General features: G+C 43.4%; 1 protein-coding gene across 11 annotated transcripts in view; it reads right to left on the bottom strand.

Moving 5' to 3' along the window:
• The window catches only part of NRXN3 (neurexin 3), a 708775-nt gene that overhangs the window by 350340 nt on the left and 331219 nt on the right, over positions 1-27216 (bottom strand). Inside the window, exon 1 of one of the 11 annotated variants that reach the window (XM_053979715.1) lies at positions 3266-3822. The exons of the other annotated variants lie outside the window; for them this stretch is intronic. Coding sequence (XP_053835690.1) covers positions 3266-3509 — 244 coding nt within the window. The 5' untranslated portion in view covers positions 3510-3822. Of the gene's footprint in view, positions 1-3265; positions 3823-27216 lie in introns of those variants that run through there. 11 annotated transcript variants of the gene reach the window in all.

A 27216-nucleotide genomic window follows, 5' to 3' on the forward strand; every position in this document is an offset into this window, starting at 1 on the left:
GCCCCTAGTGAAACAAAATCAAGGGTTTCCCTTCCTATTACTCAGGGATAAAGATTCTGCTAGTCTAGGAAGGTCCTCACATGGAAAAAAGATTTGTTCTAACTTGCTGAAGTCCCCTGCCTGGCCAGGCTCATTCCTCTGCTGACAAGGAGGTAAACCTGCTAGAAAGACTTTCTCCTTGAGAAGATGTGCTGTGCCAAGTTTTGCATTTGCAGGTTGCAGCCCAACTACCCTAAAGCACCAGCTCAGTGATTTCAGAATTAACTCTTGTAACATCAGCACAGTAGCAACTGCCAGATCTGGGTCTGGTCCTGCTCAAGGTAAGCCACAAGAAGGTATTCCACTGATTTTAAAGGAGCACTAAGACACAGGCTCCAAACAAGTACTCACTGTCATGAGACATTTATTTTTCCTCTGTGCTAGATATTAATTTGCTTCTTCAAACAGATTGAAATCCACTGGGATGTAGGAGAAAAAAGGAAAATATGTTTAAATACAAGACTGAGTCCCAGTGGTCAGCACTGTGGGGCTGAAAGACAACACAGCAGGGCAGCCATGATCCTGATCTGATTCCTTCCAAAACCAGTATTAATGTAGCCACCAAGCAGGGCAGCAAGCAAAATTAATTTCTTATTTCTCTATAGAAAAAACAAATAATCAAAATCCCAGAAACACAGGGAGTGCACAGCCTCCTTGGAATCTGACTCCTCAACGCTGTTACAGATCCAAGTTCCAAGGGCCTCTGTTGTGCAACAGTGAAAGAACACACAAAAATAAACCATGCATGTTTCCAAGACCAGCTGTCTTTGTGGTCTCTTCTTCCTCTCCCTCTCTCAATCTCTCTCTCTCTGTCCACCCCATTCACCCCCTTATTCATGGCCAAAGGATGTTTTTATGACAGCTTTGCTACAAGGCATGATTAGGAAAGAAAAAAAAAAAAAACAACAACTAAAAAAAATCCCACAAAAAAACCAAACAACTCACATTGACTTATGCATTAGCCTGAGCTCCCTGAATTCTCTATTTCCCTTGTTTCCTTTCTGAAATGGGGACATAAAAAAATTGCCTGTTTCTCACTGAAGTTGATAACTGCTTTTGCTCCCGACTCTTAAATGAGGCTTCGCTTGACTTTCAGGGCAGATGGAAAAGCCATCAAGGAGAACAGAGCTATCATTTCTTGACCAGGAAACACACTCTAGACTCTCACACAGACTACTGTCTGACTATAACAGCAAAACCAAACACTATCACATTCTGTGACATCCTTCTCTCTTTTCCTCACAAGTGACCTACAAGCCAGAGTTTGCTATCCCCTTTCATCACAGAACTAAGCTACAGAAGCTGGGGTGTTGAAAACCTTTTGGGGCAGTGACTGGCTGATCTCTCATATTTCTTGCTTTAGCACAACAGGGACTCTCTCAGATGGTCCTCAAGCATTGCTGCAAATAACTGGGCTCCTGCTGCTAGTGATTAATAACCCATAACTGAGTTTCACATGGGTGGTGCTTAACAGATGGTCTTGATGTCTGGCATGGCATTGATTCCCTTCCCATGTGGGGCCTGAATGTTTCTCTTGCATTTTAGGATGGATGTGAACTTTGGAGCAGAAGTGGGAGTTTGATAGGCTGATAGTACCACTTGTATCTGCAGAAATGGCTGAACACCTCCCACTCAACCTACTGCACCCAGTGCCACTTCAGTCCTGAGCCCTCGCCTCTGCAGCACGGTGCTATTCTGCAGTGCCCTGGGCTCCCCCTCCCGCACTGCCAGAGCATCGACGACCCACCTTGCAGAGCTGCCTGTCACCCTCTTCCAATGCCCTCCAGCAGCTCTGCCAGAGCACCTTCTGCTAGCACAGCCCTGCTCCGCTGGTGCTCAGCTGTGACCTGCAGCATCTGCCTCCTGGCTGTGTTCCTGAGCCCTTTCCCTCTCCAACGCACCTTGGCTCAGACCCGCAATACTGAGCTTCTTCCACAGCTCTGCCAAGGTACCTGGAGATTTCGTTGGAGGTCCATTCATCGCTGTGCCATTTGAACCCTTCAGACTGCTCTGCTGGTCGTCTGAGCACTTATCTGGAGTGCTCCAGGTTTCAATAGCCTCGTAACCCTGACACAGCCCTGCCAGCACATCCTCAAAGTCTCTGCTGCAGCCATGTCATGCGGCACCAGCCGTGACAGGGCTCTTCCTTCCTTCCCTTCCCTCTCCTTCGAAGTGTTCCTATGCCTCATTTCTGACACTGGTTCTTCTTCTTCTGGCCCTGTACAAATGTGAATCTCTAGGTGAATACTCCTATGATGGAAGGCCAGACCTGACCCTGACCTGCAGCCCTGGAGGGAATGGGCCAGGCCTTGGCCTGCCTGCCTCTCCCAGCTGATGTGACTGAAAACAGAAGCTAAGGGACAAGGACAAGATACAGGAGAAGGTGGAGATGAGGAAAAGCCCCCATGTCAGACAGGCCTAGGCCAACTCCTGTCAGGGTGGGGAGACTTGAGAGAGCTGGTTAAGAGGTTAAGAGGCTGTGTAGGTCCAGCTGCTGAGCACTGCTCAGCATTTCAGGGCCCTCCCTCTCTCTCTCGGCATCTCTCAGACACCCTCTTCCCCTTCTCCCTTGCTGCCAGAGTGAAAACCTACTCCCTATTATTTCCTGCCCCAGGGTTTCCCAGGAAGACACTACCAGATACCAAGCAGGAAGCCAGGAGCAGGAATGAGACCTCGCCTTTTCCTTTGTACGCCCCTTTCTATGCTCACCCAGGAACGCAGCGAGCGAGCAGGCAGGGGAGGAGCGGCGGCGGCAATTCCCCAAGCTCCCGGCTGGCCCTCCCGCAGCTGGGCGACCGGGAAACGAGGGTGGCCGGCGGGGAAGATGCGCTGCTGCAATGACCGTGTCAGCCGCTGCAAGCCAGAGAGTTAGCGATTCCCCGTCGCAGGATCCCAGCGGGACAGGAGCGGATGCCCTTCCGCCGTCCCGAGCTGTTCGGCGCTGCCGTCTGACACGGAGAGACCCGAGCCCGCCCCGGCCCCCACCCTCCGTCCTGCTGGACCACACCGGCCGGGGAAGTTGGCTCTCAAAGCGGTGCGTCCTCAGCCCTAGGCTCGGCTCGGCTCGGGGGCAGGGGAGGAGCGGAGGGTTAATGGGGAGGGGGCAGAAATATGAGGGGCAGGGAGGACCCCCCTCCCCCGGAGACACAGCCATGGTCCCTGCTCCCCCTCTGCTGCTCCAACTACTCTGCAAATAGGTTAGAAAGAAACAAGAGTGGGAACCCACCGTGTCCTCCTCGGAGGGAGACAGGGGAGCGGTAGATAGAGATAGGCACAGAGTGGTGCTTGCTGCCGTGGAAGTGATGCTCATACTGAGCCTGAGAAACAGACGAGGAAGAGGAGGCAGAAGAAGCCACGTTAGAGGAACTCCACACAGAGCTGACGATACATCCCCAAAAGAGGGAGCACATCCACAGGGTCCAGGCGGGGCGGCGTCCCGGGCAAATGCTGGGGTCTATTCTCAGGTGCATGGTCAAGGCACAAGACACCTACAGACGGGCAGTCTGAATTCCAGCCAGGGAGAGAGAATAACGTTCATGATGCCAGGGGACCCATGCTAGCAGAAAGGAGAGTCGCTTCCGAGGCTCTAGGGGTGTGCGTGTGTGTGCCCAAGAAGAAAAGAGACAGTGTGTATGCGAGAGCGAGTGCTGGCAGGGAAGGGGAGGGATGGGGGAAGGTTAGTAACCACACAGAGACGAATAAGACGCGCCGTTTCCCAGGGCTGGATCTACTGTGGCAGGAACCCCGCGGCCGTACCGAGCCTCCAGGAGCGCGCAGGAAAGCCGCACATGTCCGCACGAGGGTCCTGTTCAGGTTCCTCCAGGATCACGGGGTCCTTGAGGACTTTTCCCTGCCTGCGATCCCTGTCTCTCACTTTGCTGAGAGGGACTATTAAAAAAGAAAAAGAAGAAATAAGCCAGGGACCCCAGGTAAATTTTTGATTTTTTTTTTTAATCCCAATTCCGGGGGCTTTCTCTTGCTTCTCCACTAGCAAGTGTTGCAATGCAGAACTGCCAGGACACGCACACCCGCGCATACACACACGCACACACACACAGCGATCTAGATTGTCATCCTCCTTCCACGGAATCCAGGCGACCGAGGGCTCAAGCCGATTAACCCTGCGCAGCCGTCGAGCGCATCGCCAGGTCTTTTCCTGCCGCGTCGGAGCAGCCGGGGCGGGCGGCGCGGTCCGGTCCGGTCGCGTCCGGTCCGGGCGCGGGGCGAGCGGAGCCGGGGGCGGCTGCGGGCGGCCGGCGCCAAGTGCGGCCAACTCGGCGGCGCAGGTGAAGCGCAGCCGGGGAAGCGGCTCCGCCAATGGACGAGCCGCATGCAAATGTCCCGGCGCCGGCGAGCCAATGGGAGCGGCGGCAGCGCTGCGCAGAGGGACTGGCCGGCTCCGGGGGGAGGCGGGGCCGGGGCGCGGCACCGCCCCCGCCATTCATGCGCTCGTGCGGTCCCGCGCGCCCCCGGCCCCCGGGAACACCCGGCTGCCGGAGCCGCCGCGCCGGGAACCGGAGCCCGGCATTCGCCGCCGCCCCGCCGCGCCCGCGGCCGCCGCCTGCTCCGAGCGGCCCCCGCCGAAACGCGCCCAGCCCGTCCGTGCGGGGACGGGACCTCCGCCCGTGCCGCCGTCCCGCTGCTCCTCGGGGGCAGCCGGCGCGGGGAGCCCTCGGCCGCGGCGCGGGAATGGATGCGCTGGAGTAACACCGTCCCGCCGCGCCGCCCTGTCCCAGGGCTCGTCCTGCGGCCGCAGCTGCTGAGGAGCAAACGAAGAACCAGGAATGATCGCGCTCTTTAAAACTCCCTCTGGCTCTTACAGAGTTTTAATTTTTTTTTTTTTTTAATGCTCCTGCAAAATAGGTGTAGTCCAAACAGGTGTGTCTGCACTTAATCCTCGGAGAGTGAGGAATGCAGCCGGAGATTGCAGCCCATAAATTAATAAACAAATGCAGTAGCTTTATCTAGTAATTTGCTGCCTATCAATTTGCATGGCAAAAATCCCCAGCCACACTGGGGAAGGCAAGCACCAGGAGCGAAGTGACTTACACAAGATCACTCAGGGAGCCAATAAGGAGCTTTAGAAAAGGAGCCAGCCAGCCCCAGGACTCACCTTGCACTGCACTCCCTCATCCCCTTTCATTTATTCATACAAACAAATAAATTGTTTATGACTGTAAGTTTTCTTGCTTTCCCCTCTAGAACCGTGTTTGTAGGTGTGCACGCATGCGCCCCTGAAACCTGCTGTTTGACTCGAGTATTTCCCTAACGCTGAGGTGCAGTGTTTCCAGTCCTTGATCTCAATTTGGTACAGCATGTCAGTAACTTGTAATGATCAGCTTGAGTTGCACACCTAATACTATTAGTTGAGACTGATATGCTTGTAAATTATTTTCTAGTAACTTATAGTGTAAGTGATCTAAATCAGGGGCTAAAGCATCCACAAATGCTTTGCTGTTTTGCTGGGTTTAATCAGTGATTGTGAAAAGCAAGAATATTATCTTCATATTTATCTTAACATCTGCTACCTAAGAATCTCAGCGTGCTTTAAAATCTTTTATTAATGAAGCCATTCAACAGCTTTAGGTATTACTTTGCCATTCTGTAGATAAGGAAACAGAGGCTCAGTCATGTTGAGCCAGTGAGTGACTGATAGACATGGGAACTGAACAGACACTGAGATTCTCCATCCCAAGCAGTACATGCTTTTCGTATAAACTATTTGACTGATTTGGTGGCCATTTGCTAGCCTTAAAGTGTGAATATCAGCTTTCCTGACAATGGGACACACAGGTGGAGACAGGACTGAGTAACCTGTAGTGCAGGTGCCTCCTGGATGGCAAGTTTGCAGTGCCATACAGGGGGCACAGAGCAGTTTTATCTGTGCAAGACAACTTTTCCTGGCCTTGAGTTTTGTTGAGGAAACTGAAGTTACTGCCACACATGTGGTGGGATACCCAGAAGGATGCTGTCTTTGTGGAAAAGAAGCTCCCTGCTGCTATGTACTTGGGGGAAGGGGGGACTATAACCTGTCACAACACCCTTGAAGGGCTGCTGACACATGAGTCAGCATCCTTGAATCCCTCATCACAGAAGTCCTAATTTTCACACAGTCCACAGACAAAGTGCTTTGAAAAATTTATTGTGTAGTTAAGCTGTAGGGAGCCTGATTTAGGGGAAGGGGGGAAGGACATGTATTAAATACACATCACTGAGTAGCTGATCTGTAAAATATAGGAAATCTGAATGAGTTTCAGACCCAGGTAATTATGAGCAATGCAACAAAGATCTGCCTCCAATCATTTTACTTTCTGTTTTCTCTGGCTACAGCATTACAAAAAGGACAGAACGTATCACACTTTATAGGATCAGTCAAAGGGGCTACAGGTTTAAACATTGAGGACTCAATGCTGCTTTTCCAGGAGGTGGGAGTGGAAAATTCATTACTTTGTGTGGAAAATATATATGTTTTAAAAAGTGCAATTCTAGAGATAAGAGCAGGGGAACTGCATGGATACACTCCTTGCCCCTGTCCTGCAACTATTTGCCCTGTTACTGAAAGAGAAGAAAACAGAAGAGGTTGTTTCTTTGACTAAACTGTGGTACCATCCTTCAGATTTTGATTCCCCTTTAACAGTCCAACACACCACATCCTCTGCTCCATACTCCAACCCCTGTTCATGCTGGCCACCTACCTCTTGGGTTGCTTGGGAGGCAGAGCCCTCAATGGACAATAAATTACCAAGCTCCAAAACAAGTCACTGATGCTTTCCCTCATTCAGTCTGCCACCAATCCTTCCCCACATACAGATGTACCACCTTAGGTACTGGTAGGACATACAAAGGTGAACACCGCTTCAGACTGCCCTGGCCAGAGACAGAAAATGCCTGGACAGTCCCAGAACAGGAGAAATAGAGTGGCTGTGCATTGCCCCTCTGATGGGGATTTGCTCTACATTCTGCCTACCAACCTTCTTTTGCTGGAAACAGTGGGTAAACTGCCTTAGGCAAAAATAAGAAGGGCCAAGAAAACCAAACTCTAAGAGTACACCATAAAAATAAATAATGAAAAAAAGGAAAACCTGTGAAGCTAGCTATAAATACATCACAGGATTCTGGTGACACCATAAAGTACTGGAACTTCACTCTGCATTGTTTTATGAGATGTCAGTGGATGTATTTACTGCCCTGTAGTTCACAGGTGACTCATTTATTTAGCAGTACCACTGCAGGAAGAGGGCAGATTTCAATTGCAGTTTTCCTCTTGGGTGGCAAGGGGAAGTTTATAGTCAGAAGTGACATTTCAACATCATTCCCACTAGATTTACTTCAGAAGAGGCTGCCTTTGTTGTATTCATATTAATTTATTTAATCTGGGTAAACATGGAGTCTTTCTAAATGCTCTTGTGTCTTCAGAACCAAGACGGAATCCCTTAAAGGACAATGGTTTCCATGATATGTTGCTCCCTACAGATATGAGAAAAGTCTTATTTCCTACACAGCTGTTTCTTTTACTAGAAAAGCAGAGGGCCACTATAATCCACAGAAATGAGAATAAAGCAATTGTTTCTGAGTTTTAGAATCCCAGAAAGAGACCCAGTTATCTTCAAGCCCAGGAAGAGTTTGCACTCCATCTTATTTAAAGGAGCAAGTATAACTTTCTCTATGTTTCCTATTAAATCTTAGCTGTTAATTACTTTGCTGCACTCAGAACTGAAAAATCAGTGCTGCTATAAAATCACAGATCTTTTAAACTGGATCCAATGGGGAAACTTGATTAGCATTTATCAGTACAGGGTGCCTGCCAGAGAGAGGACAGCTTTGCCTCCACCAGTAGAAGCTAACAAGGTACAGTGTTAGTCAGTGCTTTGGTATATAATAAGGTTAAGAGAATAAGGTCAGCTAGAACAGCCTGTCACCCAGCAGCTTTTCCCAGACTGAACTGTTTCTCCCAAGGTTCAAAACAGTTCCATTATTTTTTAAATGTACTTTTCCAAAAACAAGGAGGGTGAAAACATGTCATACATATGACGTTAAAATACAGTTTTAAATAAACTAAACTAAACTAAAATAAACCAGAGGGAATTGCATGCTGTAGAGAGCTTAGGACTGGCATATAGACACCTTTGTCTTTAGCAAGCTACTTCAAATTCTGCTGACAACAGCAACAACCAAAAATCTAGTAAATTCTTCAGCAGTGCTGGCAGAATTAACTGCTCTGAGACTAGTCCCTGGTGCCCCACTGTCCTTGTCATCACTGTCTCTCTGCAGGCAGCCTCAAGAGGCAGGACCCAGCAGCACCAAAAAATTATCAGTGTTTGCTCATCCAGAGCGAAAGGGGAGGGTTGCTCCAGGACAGGGCTGAAAAGTATGCACACAGCTGCTGTTATGCAGTACTTTTTCTTGTGTGCAGTACTTTTTTTGCATATAACCAAGTTGCTGCAGCCTCTGTAGTTCTCAGTTTTATTCTATATCTGGGGAAAAAAAAAAAAAAGTAACCTTTTCTCAGGGCTTCTGTGCTTTCCTTTAACAGTTACCCACAAAAGTTGAGGCTTATGCCTTACATGTTACCAGTATCAAAGGGCAGGTATTCTCTTTTCTGCTCAGCTCCAAGGGACCACAGATTGCCAAAAGCAACTAATATAGAAGCTTTACAGCCTAGTTTTGTTCTCATTTATGTCAGGAATAAACTCAACAGAGCCAGTAGGTTGACATCAGTGAAGGGAAATCTGACCCTTGGTGTCCATTTGTGAGAAGAAAAATGCAAGTTGATTACAACCAGTTAGTCTGGGCTAGCACTAAGTTAGCCAAAAGCAGTGGTAACCACTGAGACACAAATTCAGTTCTATCAAACATCTAATTTAAGGGCTAAAAATCTTGTAAAGTTTTTGTAAAACTTTACAAAAAGTAAAGTTCAGACTTTCTGACACACCTGGAGTCCTATGTTGGTGGAAACAAGCAAGAACAAGTGCATGGGCACACAAATACAGCAACATATCTCTTTTTTATAATCATTAATCAACTATAATTGGGAAAGAGGCAATGTCAGGATTTGCTAATGCAAACTGACAATAACATGTTAAAATTGCCTGTTTGCTGGATAATGTGTAAAGGATGATCCACTGTACTCAGCACTATGCAAACTAACACAAGCTGTGAGTCCCTTCCCTGGAGAGATTACAGACTTGCTGGAAAGGCATGAGTCAACATATGTCAGAACAGCTTTACGAGCAAACAGTACCTTTTTTTGGCCAAAGTCTGCTAGTCTGCAAACCTGTGAGAATGGAAGGCACTGGCAATGGTGCCTTGACACAGGAGTGTCTGGTCCATGCTTTCAGCCCTGAGCATGGGAGTTCTTTATTCCCTCATCCCTGGGAATTGTCCTTCACAGAATGTGCTGCAGAGATACCCCTGACCACCTGCACAAAACACCAGCAAGCATCCTCTCTCCTAAAGCTGCCTCAAAAATTAGGACAAAATCCTTCCCACACCTCAGACATCTACCAGATCAGCAGTTATGAATGGGATTTGTATGAAATAAAGGATGCTCAAGTTTAGTTTATTTCAGTCATCATAAGGAGGTTCTGTTATTCAAGTACCAAACCTCTCCCCTTCTGTCTCACCTACACTTTAGTCCCTGCCTCTGGGGTACTTTATCAAAGTGGGCTAAGCAGGCTCTAGTCTGCCCTTCAGCCATGTGCTGACAGGCAGACTCTCATCTCACAAGACAAAACCAGTCTTCTGTGGCTGCAGAGCTTTTTCCTCCAGGAAGGTTGGAACTACATCTATCTCCTACTCTCAGTAGAAGCTGGGCTCAATGGCAGCTGCTCAAAGCTTGTCAGGCAGAGAAACAGAACCTGCTTGGACTTCTTGTATCCCTTTCAGCAATGTGACTTTTTATCAAAGGTTTTTTCAGGCTCAGAAAGATTTTAGAAACTAAAAGACTAGCTGAGTTTGAAAAAATCAGAGTTGCCCACTGCTTGACCTTAGATAATTATTGAATCACCAATGAAGAAAAAGAGCCCAACAGTTTAATTTTCTGATGTTTCTTTCACAGAATTCACACTTCTACTACCTAAGTTTCACTAAGTATATCAGTATAAAATGGTAGTGACCTGTAGAACTGATTTCCATTATTCATAACAGCCCCCTCTTACAGATCTGTGATTATCCTGATTTTATGTTGAGCAAAATTCATCTCTAGCCTAACTCCTAGCTACTGATACTATGGATGCATGTGGCTACTATGTTTATGTAAACCAAAAGCTATGTGTACCTTCTCCTTATGTTTGGAATTAGTGTTGGCAAGTCAAGGTGAAGGGGAACAGCCTGTTTCCAGCCTAGGTGTGAGCCCTGCCTGGGATAACACACTGCTGTGATCCCTTGCCTTCAGTGACTCTCACAGCAGCAAGAGGTTAGCTACACAGCAGATCACAGATGTTGCCTGCTGTAATTTTGTCTGTATCTATTCTGCAGATCCAGAGTTAGATCTGGAAGGTCTGCAAGCCATGCCTTACACACTGGGGCACTAACAGAACTAACATTCATGTCATGAATTCTTCGTGTGGAACACTAAGCTGGGAAATTATTTTTAAGAGCTCTGAGTTATAAATTTAAATAGAACCTGAAAGGCTGAAGTAGAAAGACATAGAGAATAGATGGAGTTAAAATACCTGCTGAGATAAATAGGGAACTATTTTAATTTTACCCATGAAAGCAGAAAGAAGACTTATTTTTCCTTTTGCACTCAAAGAAATCTTGTCTGACACAGAAAGGAAAAGCTGGAAAAACTTGCTCCTTTAAACTGACTTCTGTACTAATGAAAAGCAAGTTCTCTAAAACACACTGTGCACAGGCTCCCCTCTGCTTCTCTTCTCTCTTCCATCTATCATCTTTGCTTGGCTGTTGCCTATAATCACCTGTTCAACTCACAGCAATAACTTCCAGGTGACTGCTGTTTGCTGTGGTCATCCAGCCACCAAAAAAAAAAAAAAAAAAACCAAACCAGAAAAAAACCCCAAAAAAGAATTAAAAGCAAAGAAAGATAGAGGGGGAAAACCTTTCAATGACATGAGTGTCTCACCACCTGACAAAGAGAGAACTGATTCCAGCGGCCAAGCCTCCTTGCGTGGGAGCTGCTGGTAGGTGTAATTTCCTAAGATGTATACCTTGTCAGAGTGCAGGAGATGAAAAGAAAAAGAAGGTCAGAGCAGCCAAAGCTAAAAATTTGAAGGACAAAAGACGCTGTGGGGAACAACTCTTCTGCTTTTAACCCTGAAAGAGCCCATTCTGCGTGGTCTGTGTCAAATTACTTATTGGCTAAGGTGTAACAAACAAGATGTTAGATGGCCTTCTGTGCCCAAAGGGGACAGCTGTTTTTACATGTGGTGCCTCTGCTACAGGATAGTACACAGTATACAGTCCAATTGCTCTTAACCACAGTGGAAATGAACATTTCCCCTCCAAGTTACTAGGCTCATAATAGACTAGACAGACAGGTCTAAATGAAGAGGCTATATTTTCCCTGTCTCCACCAATGTAGTATAAACTTTGCCTACAACGCTCTTGGTGATGTCTGAAGTGTAATGGTGAAGAATCAATTCTCTGGAAACAGTATATACACCAGTGTTCAACTTTATCATTTTTTTTTCCTCCTTCTCACAAATATGCCGTAGTCAAAGAAGTCACATGTGATACCTATGAATTACAAATGCATTAATCAGGATATACTTAATCTTAGCTTTTCTTCTGTGCAGACGTAAACATACTAAAATATTGTAACTAACAGCAGTCTATAATATGTTGCAACACTGTGATGGTATATATAAGCATCTCACTAAGTACGTGAGCAACATGACCACCAAACAGGCAAACAAGACGTAGTTATTTGCTCATGGGAGGCATCCAGGCAAGAAAAAGTTGCAACCAATAGAAAATATAAGCATAAGGGATGCAAACAGACAGGCATCCTGCTAACACACAAGAAACATGTCTGGGGAAAAAAGAACAAGAGAAACAGCACTGTTGGCAGTTGAAGATCCCATTTTTGGGAGATCAAAACAGCATTAAAGAATCAAGCACGTAAAGGGTAATTGGATATGGAAGATGACAAGCCAGCATCACTTTCAACTTCTCTCATCCTTCTCTACTTCTCACTTCTCACTTCTTCTGCAGCTGAAGTGACCAAGAACTGTAGCTGTCAGTGCTAAGTGTAGAGAATCAGCTCTGTGGCACTGTATAGTCACAGTTAATTTAGGACATAAATGTTGGAGAATAACAGCTCTGTAGTTTTGTATATAAAGCATTAATTAATGATAATATTTGAGAATTAACCATTAGCATAAAGTGTGTTGCTACTCAATGAGTTCAGTAAAGTTTTGGCTTAAAATTCAAAACTGGTCTGATTTACTAGTGTTCCTAGCAATCTGTAATTCCCCAACATACAGATACACACACGTTTTCAGTTGCAAAATTGAGATGTAATTTCTTCTCTATCATACAAGGAAGATTATTTTCTTCCTCTTTACAGATACTATTTATATATTTGAAGACTTCTGCTATGTCCCTCCTCCCTAAACAAGGACATTTGCTCTATTGTTCCTTAGAAATCTATGGGGTTTAGACTCTGCTCATTATTGCTGGTTTCCTAAAGACTTTTTCAAAGTATCTACATTTTTCTTGAAGTGCAATGTCCCAGACTGGATGCAGTCCTTCAGATAAAGTCTTATGAGCACTGCATACATAACAATTATTTCAGGTATCTTATTGATGATTCTCCTGTTTACATTTCTTGTAAGGTGTTTGCCCCTCTTGCACAGAAGGAGAACTCATATTAGCACTTTGCTAGCTACTCCCAGTTATATATCTTGTAACATGGGGAATACCACTAAGCTCTTGTCCACAGGCTTCTAGGCCTTTTGCACTGAGATTTTTAAAAGGTTTTGCAACTTACAGAAAGTGCAGCTTAAGTCACTGCATTATTATGCTGAGGTGAGTAGTTACACAGCATCAGCTACCTGTTCCCTGCTGATATGTGTAATACTTCCAAGGACAGGCTCTGGCTTCAAGGTATGCAATGCACCCACACAAACAAATCAAACAGATGGAAGCAGAATATAATCTAGGTCCATTTGCAGCAACTGATCAGGGACCTTACTGGGATTCTTGGTCTCCAGCAGAGAGGTTCAACAAAAGCACAATAGTGAAAATAAGGAGCACGAACTGCTTTAAAAACATCTCTCTCCTTGTGAAGCACCTCCCTCTCCTGTCATTCCCCAGGGTCTCAAACTCCACCTACACAAGCTTCCCCAGAACTGCAGGTCTCCTGAGGCACCAGCAGTTTCCTTGACTTGTCATATCCTCCAACTCACATGTAATTCAAAGAGTGTTCATAGTATTCACATGGATGCAAAAAGCCAACTTCCTCAAACTGAACACTTCCCTTTGCCCAGCACCCTAGTCTTTGAGCAAAATGGAAGGGAAAGCATCCCACAGCAACAAAATCCCACTGGAGCTGAAAATCCCACCAGAACAAGTACAGTCACCAGGAGTACAAGGATTTTAAGCACCAGGCAGCCACGAAAATTGGGACATGGAAACAAAGGGAAGCAGTGATAGGCTGTATACAACAGATAAGGCATGAACTGCTACCAACATGGATGTATGTACTATCTATTGGATAGAGCCAACAAAAAATCCAGCTACTCTTTGTAAAGTGCCAAGGAAAAAACTAAAAACAGGAATGCAGGGGTTACATTTAGATGCATACAAACACGTGTACATGCAGAAGAGCACACACATTTCTGCTCTGCTCTCTCCTCTGGAGCCTCTTTATCACCTCCTCAGACCATCAGCCCAGGACAGCTACAGAAGAAACAAAAAACAAACAAACAAACAAAAACAAAACAACAACAAAACAAACAAAAAACCAAAACAAAACAAAAAAAAGAAAAACAAAAAAAAAAAACCAACAACAAAAAAGAAAAAGAAAATAACAAAATGCCTGGCATGACTTGTAGAGGGAACTCACTTGAAGAACCACACTTCTTTATTTCTTCCATCTGAATTTTGAATTGGTCATACAAAAGCCATCTTCACCCTGGACCAATAACCCCTTAAGTTATAATTAGGTCTGCATATTTTTAATTAGATGCCACGTTTCACCCTCGTTGCCTTTTTATTAGTCACCTAAATTGAGCACTCAGATGGCAACACACAGTCTGCCACTGACTCGTCCAGGGTACTGGCAGAAGTATGGTGGGTATGTGAGGGTGAAGGAAATGTGAGTGGTCTTCAGGATGACTAACTGTGAATCATTTTGTGGCTGTCTTTATCTCTGCATTCTCATCTCCTCCTGCACAGAAATCTAAAGGTAGCTACTTTATGACAGCCCAAGCTACCAAAAAAAAATCTGAAGAGACAGAAAGCAGTATGTGATCAACAGAACAAGCAGATATACAGGTGCTCTGTATAACACATTTCCTTGCACTGAGACGCTACTTACCCACTAGCAGCCCCTACACTAGGTGTTATCACCAGAAATGTAGCAGCAGGCAGATAAAACAAGGGCATCTAACATTCCTGGCTACCTGAAAATATGTTTGTTCTACAAGCAGCAGAACTACAGAAATAACTGATTAGGAAATGAGGCTTTATGATTCCCCTTTGCTGTGCTGTGTGTGCCCTCCTCTATTCACCACAATGTCACCACATGACCTTTGGTTCCCCCTGCATTCTCTCACACTTCCTCCTCTGATGTGTTCTGATTTTTGTCACACTTCCTTACCCCACTGTAACACCTTTCATTTCTTTTCCTTCTCACGTCTTGCTTTGGCCGAGGAAGAGGTAGTCTGTGTGGATGCAGGTTCAGAGTTGCAAGCCTACCAGCTGGTGGGCCAGCCCTTACGCCTCAGCAGGGATGAGGAACAGGTTTAGGAGGAATTCAGTATCTCTGGGGCTTTAGTGCTCCTGTCAAATATGGTGGCTGCTGGCCAGGCAACCAAAGGGGTGATGGCCAAACAGAAAGATTGTAGAGGCAGGATTTCCCCATAAGAACAGACTGAAATAATACTGTATTTCCACACTTGTACAGAATGGTCCAGAAGGAGTCCTTTAAAGGTGAGTAATTCTATTCCCCTTTGATCAAGCATTATTCTCCACCAGAAATGGGAGATTTCATCTATCACTGGCAACAGGATCTAGACCAGCTAGACCCCAAAGGCAGGATGGCGCTTTTCCGCACTGCAAACATTGCTTCTGTATCAGAACCAAACACTGAACAAAGCTTGCACTGGAAAGAGAAATCAATTATCTAATGAAGTTTGAGTGAAGATGAAAATTCTATACAAGCGTAAATTTCAAAACCAGTAGAAAAGCACACTTCCAACTTCTGTCAGGGAAATGGGCAGCATCTGAGGGAAGCCCCAAGCTGGCTAATTATTTGTGGGTTCTTTGAAACCCTTTGACCCATCCCCAGAAAGACTGCTGAGCTTTGAAATACTTTTAACAAAATTTCCATCTAAAGGAATAAAGCTATAAAAACCTTCTGCTTTCAACAAAGGATGATCTAATAATTTGTGTTTGGTTTGTTATTTTTTTCCCAAGCAAGCTGTATTGCAACAAATCACTCTCATTATTGGATTTTCTCAGGTCACTAGTTACAGGCTGAAAATAATGCATATACAGATGTTTATACAGAGCTTATCATGGCTTAGGTTACATAAATCATGGTAAAATAGGGTTAAAATCACACTAGATAAAGCACTGAGACAACCAGGCAAAAATCCCACTCCATCCAAATGGGACAGCTGGCATTTAGCAGGTATTTTTACCTCCATCTATCTTCATTTTTCTCCTTATCTCCCATATTTGTAATGGCCCATCCCATCCTGCACAGTAACACACACAGGCTCACCCACTCACTCCCATTTCTTCTCTTGCCAAGAAAAGCATCCTGGTGGGATTCAGTCATTTGTTGTCCACAGAACTTCTGGTGTGCGTCTCTAAATAGCTGACATCTGGAGAAGCTATACCTTCCTTGGCACAATCAGATGCTGCTAAAGAACATGACAAAATGCCTCATTCTTAAAATATCTTTTCTCTTCCCCCTACTTCTTTCCAACAAGTTTTTATTTCTGAGAGGGATTCACAGTCCACTTCATATAGTGACCAGCTTTCCCAGCTGCTGCTCCCAGGGACATAAAGAAACCAATGTAGAAGTACACACTGATAACAATCCATTATTTCTGCCCTCACATCTATAACATGCTCATTGCTGTTTAGGAAGAATTTATCACTCTAGAACACTGCTGCTGAGCTAGGGAAACAAGTGGAGCATTGAATTCTTTAATTACAAAACTCCACTTTCCTTTTATCATTCAGAAAAATTTTATATCAACTAAAACATTGGTTTCCCAAACTACAGAATTTTCTATCTATACAAATATGTTTCACTTAATGATTATTTCTGGCTCACAAACAAATAGGGAGTCTACAAGAATATGAACCTGATCTTGACACGATTAAAAGACTGAAAGAAATGCAGAAGGGGGAAAATGTTACATAGATTTCCAGCTTGCCTCAATTTTGAATGCTTGATTTTGCAACAGAAATCCCAAATTATTCAGAGCAGGGTTGTTGTTAGCTTTTTTAACGTTCTCTCACACACACATGCCAATCTATTCATGTTCAAGTGTAATCTTTATTTCAGTGGAGTATGCTTTCATTCAAAAATATACAGCTAGCCCATACATGCCTCAGGTCACCCAGGCAAAGGAAATTCTAACAGCCAGCAAAGTGATGGGTAGCACAGATGCTCCTGAACTGATTAAACTGCTGTTGCTAGAATACACACATTGCAATCCCTTTCCCTTTTGGTTTATTCAAGGTACCCTGTCACTCTTCTCCAACCCCTTCCAAACTGCTCTTGTTAGCAAGTTGAGAGAATTAAGTTGACTTACTAATATTAATACGTCTCTCTAATTCAATAGCAGCTTGTTCAGAGAATGCCACCTGCCTTCTCTTTAAGCAAAAGATACTGAAACACAGCCAACACTTTGCCCAGATGTTTCAAAAGCTAAAATTAGACACACCTGTTTTAACAGTTGTTTCAGCAGCTGGACATTGGGATTTGGATCATTCAGATTTACTCACAGCTTTTTCCCCTTAGAGCCAATAGTGCAATTTTAGTGTTTCATCCTGTGTTTAGAGAAATGTATGCTGCAGGGGATGGTGTGAATGAATCAAAAGAGGTCAGAATGTTTCCCTTCCACATTGCTGGACCTTGCTACAATCCAAGAAAAATTGCTTTTTCAGTTCCTGCCTTCAGATTCCAATGAGATCAAGATATACTGGTCTTGACCTAGTAATATACAAGAACAAGATCTTGAGCCATCTATAAACCAACATAGTGATAAGCTGCAGGTATGAAATGGCAAGTTTGTGAGATTTGTACTCTCCTTTTGCTGCAATGAGTTGGCAATGCTCATAGCTAAAGCCAGCAAGTGAATCCTGCCAGATTTTCCATGCAAAACCCACTTCTCCAGCATCTAAAGCACAACTGTCCCACCTGTTGTCTTCACATTCAAAGCGATCCCTCACTGCAGAAACCTATGTCATACTGGAAACAAAAAACACTGAGATGTTATGAAATAATTGAATGCAAAGTGAAAAACAAAATAAATTAAATCTTACTGAAATTACACTTTAAACACTTGCTGGAGCTGTTTCCAAGCTTCTGTATCTGACTAAGTTGCTTGAGAATCCAAAAATCTTTCCAAAAAGAAAGGTTCAATTCCCTAAAACTGCAGTATTTCACAATCTAGTTCTGTTTGCCCTTTTTCCTGAGGCAAAATTAATTTATACAGTGCTATCCAGACCCATTTATTCCCAAACTAGTGTCAAGCCTTCTGGGGTTGACTGTGGGACCAACCGGTAAACACAATCAGGGAGATAATCTGTGTTACAAAGAGCAGGCAAAGCCAGGAATTCCACGAATTTGTGTTATTACTAAAAATAAGACACAAAAGAATTCTCAAGACAGTTCTTGAAGTTACAGTTGGCCCTGTAGTCTTAGAGTTCCCATATAACCAGAGGCCATAAATTTGGAAACATGAGTGCACTGAGTTATACAGAAGCAAACATCTCACAGAGTATATACTCATTATGAACTCCCCTGGAATGGGCACCTGAGTGTTTTCAAAGAAAAGACACACTTATGATATGAACCCAGAGAGTTAGCATGCACACCTATGGAGATTATTTATAATGTACATAACTGTATGCAAGCATACAACCATGGCCATACAGGCCTGTAGCCAAGGGAGCAGGGGCCTTAGAGCACAGTGCACATTATCAGCTTCCCATCAAAACACACTGCAAATTTTCTAAGAGAAAGGGGCAAGGGTAGGGAGACTACTTGGCTGTCAAATCCAGTAATAAATGCTTGTCAGGAGTGTTTTTGAGTAGAAGTGTTGGAGAAGTAGGGCCACACAATTCAAACTGCCCAAGTTGAACTCAAGAGCAGGGATGACAGGAGTGACAGTGACACAAAGACTTTCTCCTCTTTCTGGGAAATAATGAACAAATCCTTCTGGGTAATTACTCTGTTACACCTGCTAGCCCTGCTCTCAAGTCCGTATGAGACAAAAGATGCTCCTATCTTCCCTCAGATTAAATGTGCCTTGTAAAAAGCGATCCGAGATTGGCACGATAATTATCCTTCCTCATTAGAAAGCAAGCCCTGAACCTGACTGAATATGACTCCTTTGTCAAGGCCCTTTGTGGGCTCTAACAGAATCAAGCCAACATCAACAGGAACACAACACTTCGTGTGAACAAAACAACACAACATATCAAGTAATCTTGTCTTTTTAGTTGCTTTTTCTCTTCCAAGCCTGATAAGTGAGGTGGGAAGGTGCCAAATTCTTTTTTAACTAGTATAAATGTGCCTAAATGTCACAGAAGAGCCTTGTGAAGTGAAAAGCTTTCCAAATGTTTTTTTTTTTTTCTCCCACATCTAAAATAGATTGCTCTTTTTTCTTTTTCTTTTCAATTAAAAAAGGCACACTCTCTCAGACCACTGCCTTTCACCATTCCAAGGGTCAGCCAGCTGTAGGGACCCAGAGAGCTTTCAGTGTTCTTCTGGAGTATCATATGCCAATAGTGCAAGGGTACACCTTTGCCCATGGAAGCCAGAAAGAAGGGTAAACATGTGGATAAATACAAAGTTAAAAGCTCTTCTGACAAGACCATGAGCAAACCTAAAAGGCCTTTCTGTGACGGAACATACATGCTCCCTCTTTTTTTTTTTTTTTTTTTTTTTAATGCATTTTGAGCATATTTGTTGCTTTGGTTCTTTTCTGTTAGCATGAACGTGAGCTGTGACTAACCTCCAAGAACTCTGACCCCAGTGACTGCAGCACCACCATGGAAAAGGCAGTGCTGAGGCAAAACACTGTCCTAGCACAGACAGGGCAGACAGGACAATCTCATTTAAAAGGGATGAGTGGGAACAGCTCAAGCTTCCACACTGGTGCACATCTAGATATGACTGGTAGATATAGCACACTGAGAAGGATGGGTGGTCAATGGTCAGTCATTATGGGAGCTTTGTGACAGCAGATGAGGGCAGACAGCACTGGCTAGTGCACAAACTGGAGAATTAGGAAGAACTGCAGAGAACTGTGCTTGGTGGCCTCAATGAATCAGCTACTTCCCTTTTAGTACAACCAACTGTGGTCACTTTATCATCCCAAAGGTCACTCCTATCTCCTCAGTCTGGCTCATTTCTTGATGTTCTCAGTTAAAAAGCTCTGACTGCACTTCTGGTCTTACCAGAAGGTTGTTAGAAGAGGCATCCCATTTGGTTCTGCAGCCAACTATAAGGCTCAAAGAAATGATCACATCCTATAGCCTGTTCAACTGCTGCAAAATGATGCTACTTTCAGCAGTAGGAGCAGAACTGTGTCAATGCACTACAGTGTCCTGCAGCAGTGTCAACTGAGATGTGTGGTGCCAAAATGCAATGGCATTTAAAAAGAAAACTTACTCTTCAAGTCATCACATTACAAGTACGTCACAGAAAACACATATAACCTACAGGAATGCTATAACTTAACACATACGAGCGGAGGCAGACACCGAATTTAGGACACCTGACATAACAGAAAGGTTACCTTAGATATGCTGCAAAGGAGCCCTCTGCAAGCTACTCACACTTGGGACTCCACTGCAACCTATCCCATTCTCAGCCTCCTTCCAACACCCAAATCAAGAGACACCCACACTGGAAAAATGAAGTCTCGCAAAAGTAATTTTACTATTTCACCATCTGCCACAGTCTGCTCTTTCCCAAGAAGGAATGTGGGCCTTTCCATTCCAGGCAAAATCCAGAAGCTCAGACTAGTAAAACTACCATCCTCTGAACTCTAAATCTCAGAGCTGGCCCCTCAGGTGCAACAACAGGGATTTTTAACTTCTTTTTTGTTTTAATATCATCCTGTTCCTTTTATTTGCCTTTTCCTTTTTCTATGTGGGTAAAGGGAGAGGAAAACTGGGGAGTGGGGGTTGTTTTCATGCTTTCATCTGTAGTAAATAAAAAATTTTGTTTCATAAAAATTAAATGAGCACATTCAATGATACTATATGCCTGCAGGAGCTCAGATTTTAAGATACACATCAGCCACCAGTGGCCTCAAATTAAATTATGCACTAGCAATAAAAAGCATCTCACATTTAAAAAACAACAGAATTCTTGATCAGTGAACATTTCAAAACCTCTGTTCTGCAGAGGCTTACCCAGGTGTTTGCTATGCAGATGTAACAGAACATTACTACACTGGAGCAGTGGTTAATTGCTGTGATCATTTAAATACGCATTCATTTGCTTTGGATTGAGAAAATGAAAAGCTAAAGTGGAGTTGTTTTGTGGCCCCAGTGCTAGTTACTGGCCACCTCATCTAGGTAAAATCTGGGTAGGCAACGTTGCTCTTCCTTGCCTTGCCTCAGCTTTCCTAAAACTAATCACCCTCACAGAAATCTGACTTATTTCATTGGTCTCCATTCTCCTGTGACCACTTGCCTCTTTCTCCTTTTCTGTCTTCCTTCCTTGTCTCCCTGTTTCATGGGCTGCACTGGGACTAGGAGCAAGAGAGCACATGCATAAGCCCATTTCTTTACCTTGCTGCTTACAGCATTTCTCAATTTCAGGTAAGTTCCTTTTTATTACTGCTGGCTGGCGCTTTATTTGCATAAGCATGAACTATGAAGCAGTGTTACCTCTCCTCTTCTGCAATACCAGAGTCTCCTGATGAGTTTGAGTAGTTTTAAACAGGGTTATGCCTTCTCTTGTGCCCTCTTGCAAGCTTGGTGTTCTGCCAGGCAGCTGCAGAATGGCTGCACTGAGTGCTGAATATTCCCTGTGCAGCAGGCTAACAGGAGCTCCGAGGGGGAAGGCTCATCCAAGCTCCCACAGCTAAAGCCTGGCAAAAAAAAAAGAGCATTCCTGCTGCCTTGAAAATGATGTATGTGCACTGGATTTGCACAACAGCCATGTATGATGCCCGACACTGCTGCCTGAAGCCCTGCACGTGATGTGAATGGCCACGCAAGGAAACACGCTCAATAGCATGGACCTGAACACTACCAAGATCAAGCAGTAATGTAAAAGGTAAAGTAACTCCACTGCCCACAGTCAGCCTCTGCTTGCAGGGTTTGTTTTTATGTAGATATTCATGTAGAATTTAATGGCTGGCACACTGAAGGGGATAGCTTTGGCTTGTTCCTTTTGGATAGTATTAAAAGCTTTTACACTGGTTCAGTGATTCTTGAGAAAAATAACTGTTTCTCCCACAAACTTCAAAAGACAGGAGGTTGCAGTCTAGCTGGAAATGGTAACAACAGGCCATCTTTTGATACTTCTACTTTTTTGATACTTTTACTTTTTTCACAGCTCTAAAAGGAGCTGTGAAAAAAAAAATTATTTTCTCATCTTCTAGGAATTAACCAGATCAAATATGCCTGACCTTCTGATGAGCAGGAAATGTTGAGGTGTTTTTCTGTCAATGCTTAGACCTGAGAGAAAAGTTGAGGTCATATCCAGCTGGTCAGACTAAATTACAGAAAACTAAGTAGCTCAACCTCAGCAGTTCTGATGCAAAAGCAGCTACAAGAACCCCTGGCCAGTGTAATCCCAGCAGCCCACATATAATTCACCTCCATGATGCCCTCAAAGTAAGGGGTACACATTTACAGTAAGTCACATACTAAATACAATTTGCAGGCTGCTAGCCATGAGAAGGCCTACTGCTAAGAAAGATATGGGATCAGCACTTTTTTTTTGTCAATTGTGCCAGACATTTAGGTAAAACTCTTTGTCCCGGGGAAATGGCCAAACAAGATTATGCAATACCACTGACATCTCATTTTCTGTATGCTTGCTAATTCGGTCTATTAGCAAATTTCATTGCAGTCACAAACACTGGCATAAGCAAATATTTGCTTTTATTCAGCCAAGTTTTCAAAATTTTTGTAAATCCCTCAGCAGTTAGAGGAAAATTAGGGTCTGCCTGTTAATAATTTATGTCAGACTCATGCAAAATACCCAGATACGTAGCAGGAGAGGAGACTCCATTCTCCTGGTCCAAAGCTGCTGCCTCCTGGACTGCAGAAGATCTGACCTCCCCCCTGCAAGTGGTGTACAAAAGTGCCAGCACACTCTGAGCAGCTCTGGGCCTATTCAGCACATCAGCAGAACACTTGGTTTTATTCTACATTGAATGCGTAACCCTGAAAGCATACAAAAAAATCCTGCTCCAAAATCCACAGCTATACAAAGAAATTGTTTACTACATAGGAATATTTTATATTTGTAAAATGTATGGTGTCAAACTATGCCAAAGGAATTTACTGCCAGAGTTTACATAGAAAGGAAGCATTAAATACTCCAACTTAAAGGAGAGCCAAGCTGAGGCAGTGAGGGACAAAACACACCACTGGTGGGGTCGGGGGTGTCTCTATGTATTTCTACACAGCCTCTAATGACATGATCACATGCTACTGTTTTTTAACATGACCTTTCCTTCACTCCTTGCACAAGAAGAATAATGCCTGTTGAAGGTGCCATTGCCTGATCCTATGTTTTTTCTTCATTGCTCCATTTGTGGCCCTTCCGCACATTACTAATCCTGCTCTGAAGAGTAATTTATTTCCACATGGGCTTTTCTGCGGTGCCAGTCAGCAAAGCACTGGACTGTTTTGCAAAAAATAATTACTCTGGACAACACCTTTCTCAGGTGATAAGCTCATTTTCCAAGTGCTGAGTTCAGGAATAGGGAAATTGAATCCAAATGTCCACTAGTATTGAATGCGCAGTCTCAGATTGAAAATTCTGCATACACACTGTGCTTAGCACCCTATGGAACCTTACACATTTGAAGCATAGCTAGTGCTGACTTTATTCCTGCTTTTAAGGGCTCAATACTGTTTCTATCCAAACTCTAGATCTCAAGTAAAGGAACAGAACACAAGAAATGTGTAATTCAGAGGTGACCTGAAGAAAAAAATTATCCTAGTAACTTCCCCAGAATCATAGTGTGACTCTGGGGAAGAAAGAGGGATAGAAGAATGAGATGTCCCTTAATCAATGCTTTGCTACAGAGGTATGCCTCCCTTGTAAGAATCTTTTTCTTCATTCACTACACATTCAGCTTCAGAAAAATCAAAGTGGCATCCTATGTACAAGGCCATCAATTTGAGAACAGATCTCAAGTACCAGAAGCTCCTTTTTCTTCTGTGCACAGCATGGGTGAAAGGCATAGAGGGGAAATAATGAGTAAAGATGTTACCAAACATTGTAACACAAATACCATAACCAAAGGATCACAAGGCCTATTTGCATTCATTTTTAACTCCTTGACTTTGGATTGTCCCCAGTCCTTTCAGATTTGTTAAATAGGGAACAGCTTATATAAATATTTATACAGAGATAGATAGGTTTGTAAATACAGATATTGAAATATATATACACACACATAAAAACATATAGCCTTCTCTAAAACTTATTTAAAGTTTCAGTGAGCTCCTTTTGATTTAAAGAGATGCTACCATATCCATCGGCATTTCTGTTTTACATTTTTTATTGAACAAATCTAGAACTGAAAACTAGATTTCCTTCAAATTCCCCTACCTGCATAATACAAGGAAATGAAAATGTCTGTCAGCAAAAGTAATGTGTTTAATACCACGCCAGCCCTAAACATCAGTAGAGATTTCTGTGTATTGCAGATAATTCTATCACCAAGCCATATTGCTCTGTGATGTGCTTTTATCTTTGCTGTAGGATAATATCAATATTTCAAGCACGAGCAAAAGAATGTTTTATGAGATTGATGTGGGAAAATACGGTGACAAATACATAAAAAAGGGCAAAGAAAAATGCCAGGTAGTCATCATAAATGCCTTCCATTCCCACCAGAATTTGTCTAGTTTATCCAACTTTAATCAACAAGTAGAGGTCCACTGGGGCACCAGTGACTTGGATTACATTTTCAGTGCCAAAGAAGAACAGCAAGCAAAAGAAATAAGAATAAAGAAGGTAACAGGATGGGGAGACTGTCACCTACATCCTAGAAGTTTAGACCTTTAGAGGTCAAAATCGTATTTTGTTAAACTTTTAAATTAAATAAAAAGAAATTATTTTTAAAGAAGAAAATAGAATGGGGAAAAAGAAAAAAAAGTATTGAGCCATTTGCTTCACTGCACACATGCCTGATAAAGGCCAGATGACACAGGGCAAAAATACTCAGGGGATAAAGCCATGATGCCCTGAGCAGGCAGCTTTTCGGGCACTGCTGTGCATGGAAGTGCCCAAACAAGAAGTTAACCCTGTATGGCTCTGGTTGAGTGAATTATTTACCTCCTGCCTACCTCTGCAAAGGTAGACAACGTTGGTTTTTTGCAGAAAAACTCTCAGTTACAGATACAGTTATACCAAGAAAGAGGTGCTTTTCCCCAGTACAGCTAATTAGCTACCTGTGCCCCACACTGGCACAAGATCTAAGCTTGTGTATATAAACTTTGCAAGTAACTCTTCTGGCAAATCCACCAACACAGATCATTTGTCATATTGTCTTTTTTTTTCCTCTGGGGCTTGCAGTTCCTCCCAGTTTGACAACAGAACTGATGACTAGTATTTAACCCCTTTCCACATTAACACTGCAGCTGTTCAGCCAGACTGATTTGTTACTCTTGCTTGGTGTTAGGTACCTCAATATTTGTTTGTTGAACTGAGAACCCTTACAGGAAGCTGAGACTCAGGAAAAGAGTTATTGGCACACTCTGCAATCAGTTTTAAAACTGTTCCAATTCATTAAAATTGAGGTAATCAAAATACTAGTTCTGTCAATCTTGTCTCGTTTAATTGGAAGAAAAAGGAAATCTCACATCCCGATCTTTTCTAAAGTATCCTCCAACTCTACTGTCCAACTCAATGTTCTCCTGGGGACATTCAGATAGTTTTTAGTCCATCTGAAACAGTGCTCATTTCAAACCCAATTTAATGAAATGCCTAAAATCTCTTCAAAAATAACTCTCATAACAAGTACTGAACCTTTTATGATATTACATTATTACCAGACAGTAAATTCGTCTGTCTCCCCAAATCCCTTACCAACTTCTTTTAAATACATAAATAAAGAGTGGGAGTTTCAGTGGATATTATTTCATAATATGTGGATCTGAGACATTTTAATAAGGAATGCACTTTCAGGCTAAGAGGTATGAATTGTACACCAAAGAGAATAGTTTAATACACTGCTTAATGCTGTCATCAAAAATGATAACAACATGATGGCTTTTACACGTTTTAACATTTTTTTTTGTTCTGGAAAAAGTGGTAGTGAGAACTATATTTGTGTATTACATAAATGTCAGAAGTAACACTGAACCAGGCCAGTGACACACAGTTCCAACAGCATTGCCTCTCCCTTACCAAAGAAATATTACCTGAACAGAGAGATCTAGGGATTTCCTCTGAGAGTGACTCTTAAAGAGAGTGCCTCTGCTGTATACCCCACCAGTTCATGTGAAATAATGCACACCTGCCATGTCCTCACATCCTCTTGCTTCTACATACAGTGTATTTTTTCAAAAGCTTTGATACAGAGTCAAAGTGTGACATGTTGATAACAGCATTTGAAACAGGAGCAAGATGGACAGGATACTCCTATCTACCAGGGAACAACCCATGACCAGGAATCCCCTGCCTGGCAGAGGGTTATGCAAGAGACAATTTTGGAGAGGCCATCACAGCAGCAATCTCCGTAAGCTCTCTGTGCAAGGATCTAGAGACATCCTGAAGCATAGATAGATATACCTGAAACAGCACTGTAGCAGTAGTACCAAGCATGAAATAACTCTTTCAGGAGAAGGAAAAGGTTCCTCCCTCAGCTATAGCCTTTCTAACAGAACCTTGCCAGGAAAAAAAACCTGAACTGTATTAGCCTATGATCATACAGAAATACTGTTGGGGGTGCATTCTTCCATTTCTCAAAAAGAGGTATTGGAGGCCAGTAACTTAAAGACAGGAGCCTCCTTCAACTGGCAGCAGCCCATGGCAAGCCACCCAAGTCTTGGTGCCTTTCCCTTTCCCAAAAGGTAGAAGGGAAGAAGTGGTATTTTCTGGAAGCAATCCTGGATCCCCCTTTAGGGAGTTACCTCTGCATGAGTCCATAACTGTAATATTAGCAAGATTTTGACTCTCATAGTCCCAAGGATGGGAAGATTGTCAGGTCCCATATGGGAATTTCCAGGAATGAATATGGGACTTAACTCCTGAGGCATTGACTATAAAAGGGGAGGCAGAGGAAGTAATATTGCTCTGGCTTTATTTAGTCCAAAATGTGAGTCTTATTTTTGTGTTCCCCAAGCCCCACCAGGCTTGTGATATAGGACCCAGTCTACTCACACAGCACATATCCATTTAATGTATTCCTATGGACTCAGGTTGACCAAGTGGTTCTGTCTTCGAGATACTGTTGCAAAAGGAGAGTTTTTAGACTGCTAAAAAGCAATGTAAAAGTAAATGGTTCTTTTAGTGTTCTGTAGCAGGGCTGTGCTAAATTGTGCAAGCTCTAGCAAAAAGTATTAACTTGTACATAAATGTTTTCTCCTGCTTTTTTA

Source organism: Vidua macroura, chromosome 6, assembly GCF_024509145.1.
Source record: "Vidua macroura isolate BioBank_ID:100142 chromosome 6, ASM2450914v1, whole genome shotgun sequence".
NCBI classification, from domain to species: Eukaryota; Metazoa; Chordata; class Aves; order Passeriformes; family Viduidae; genus Vidua; species Vidua macroura.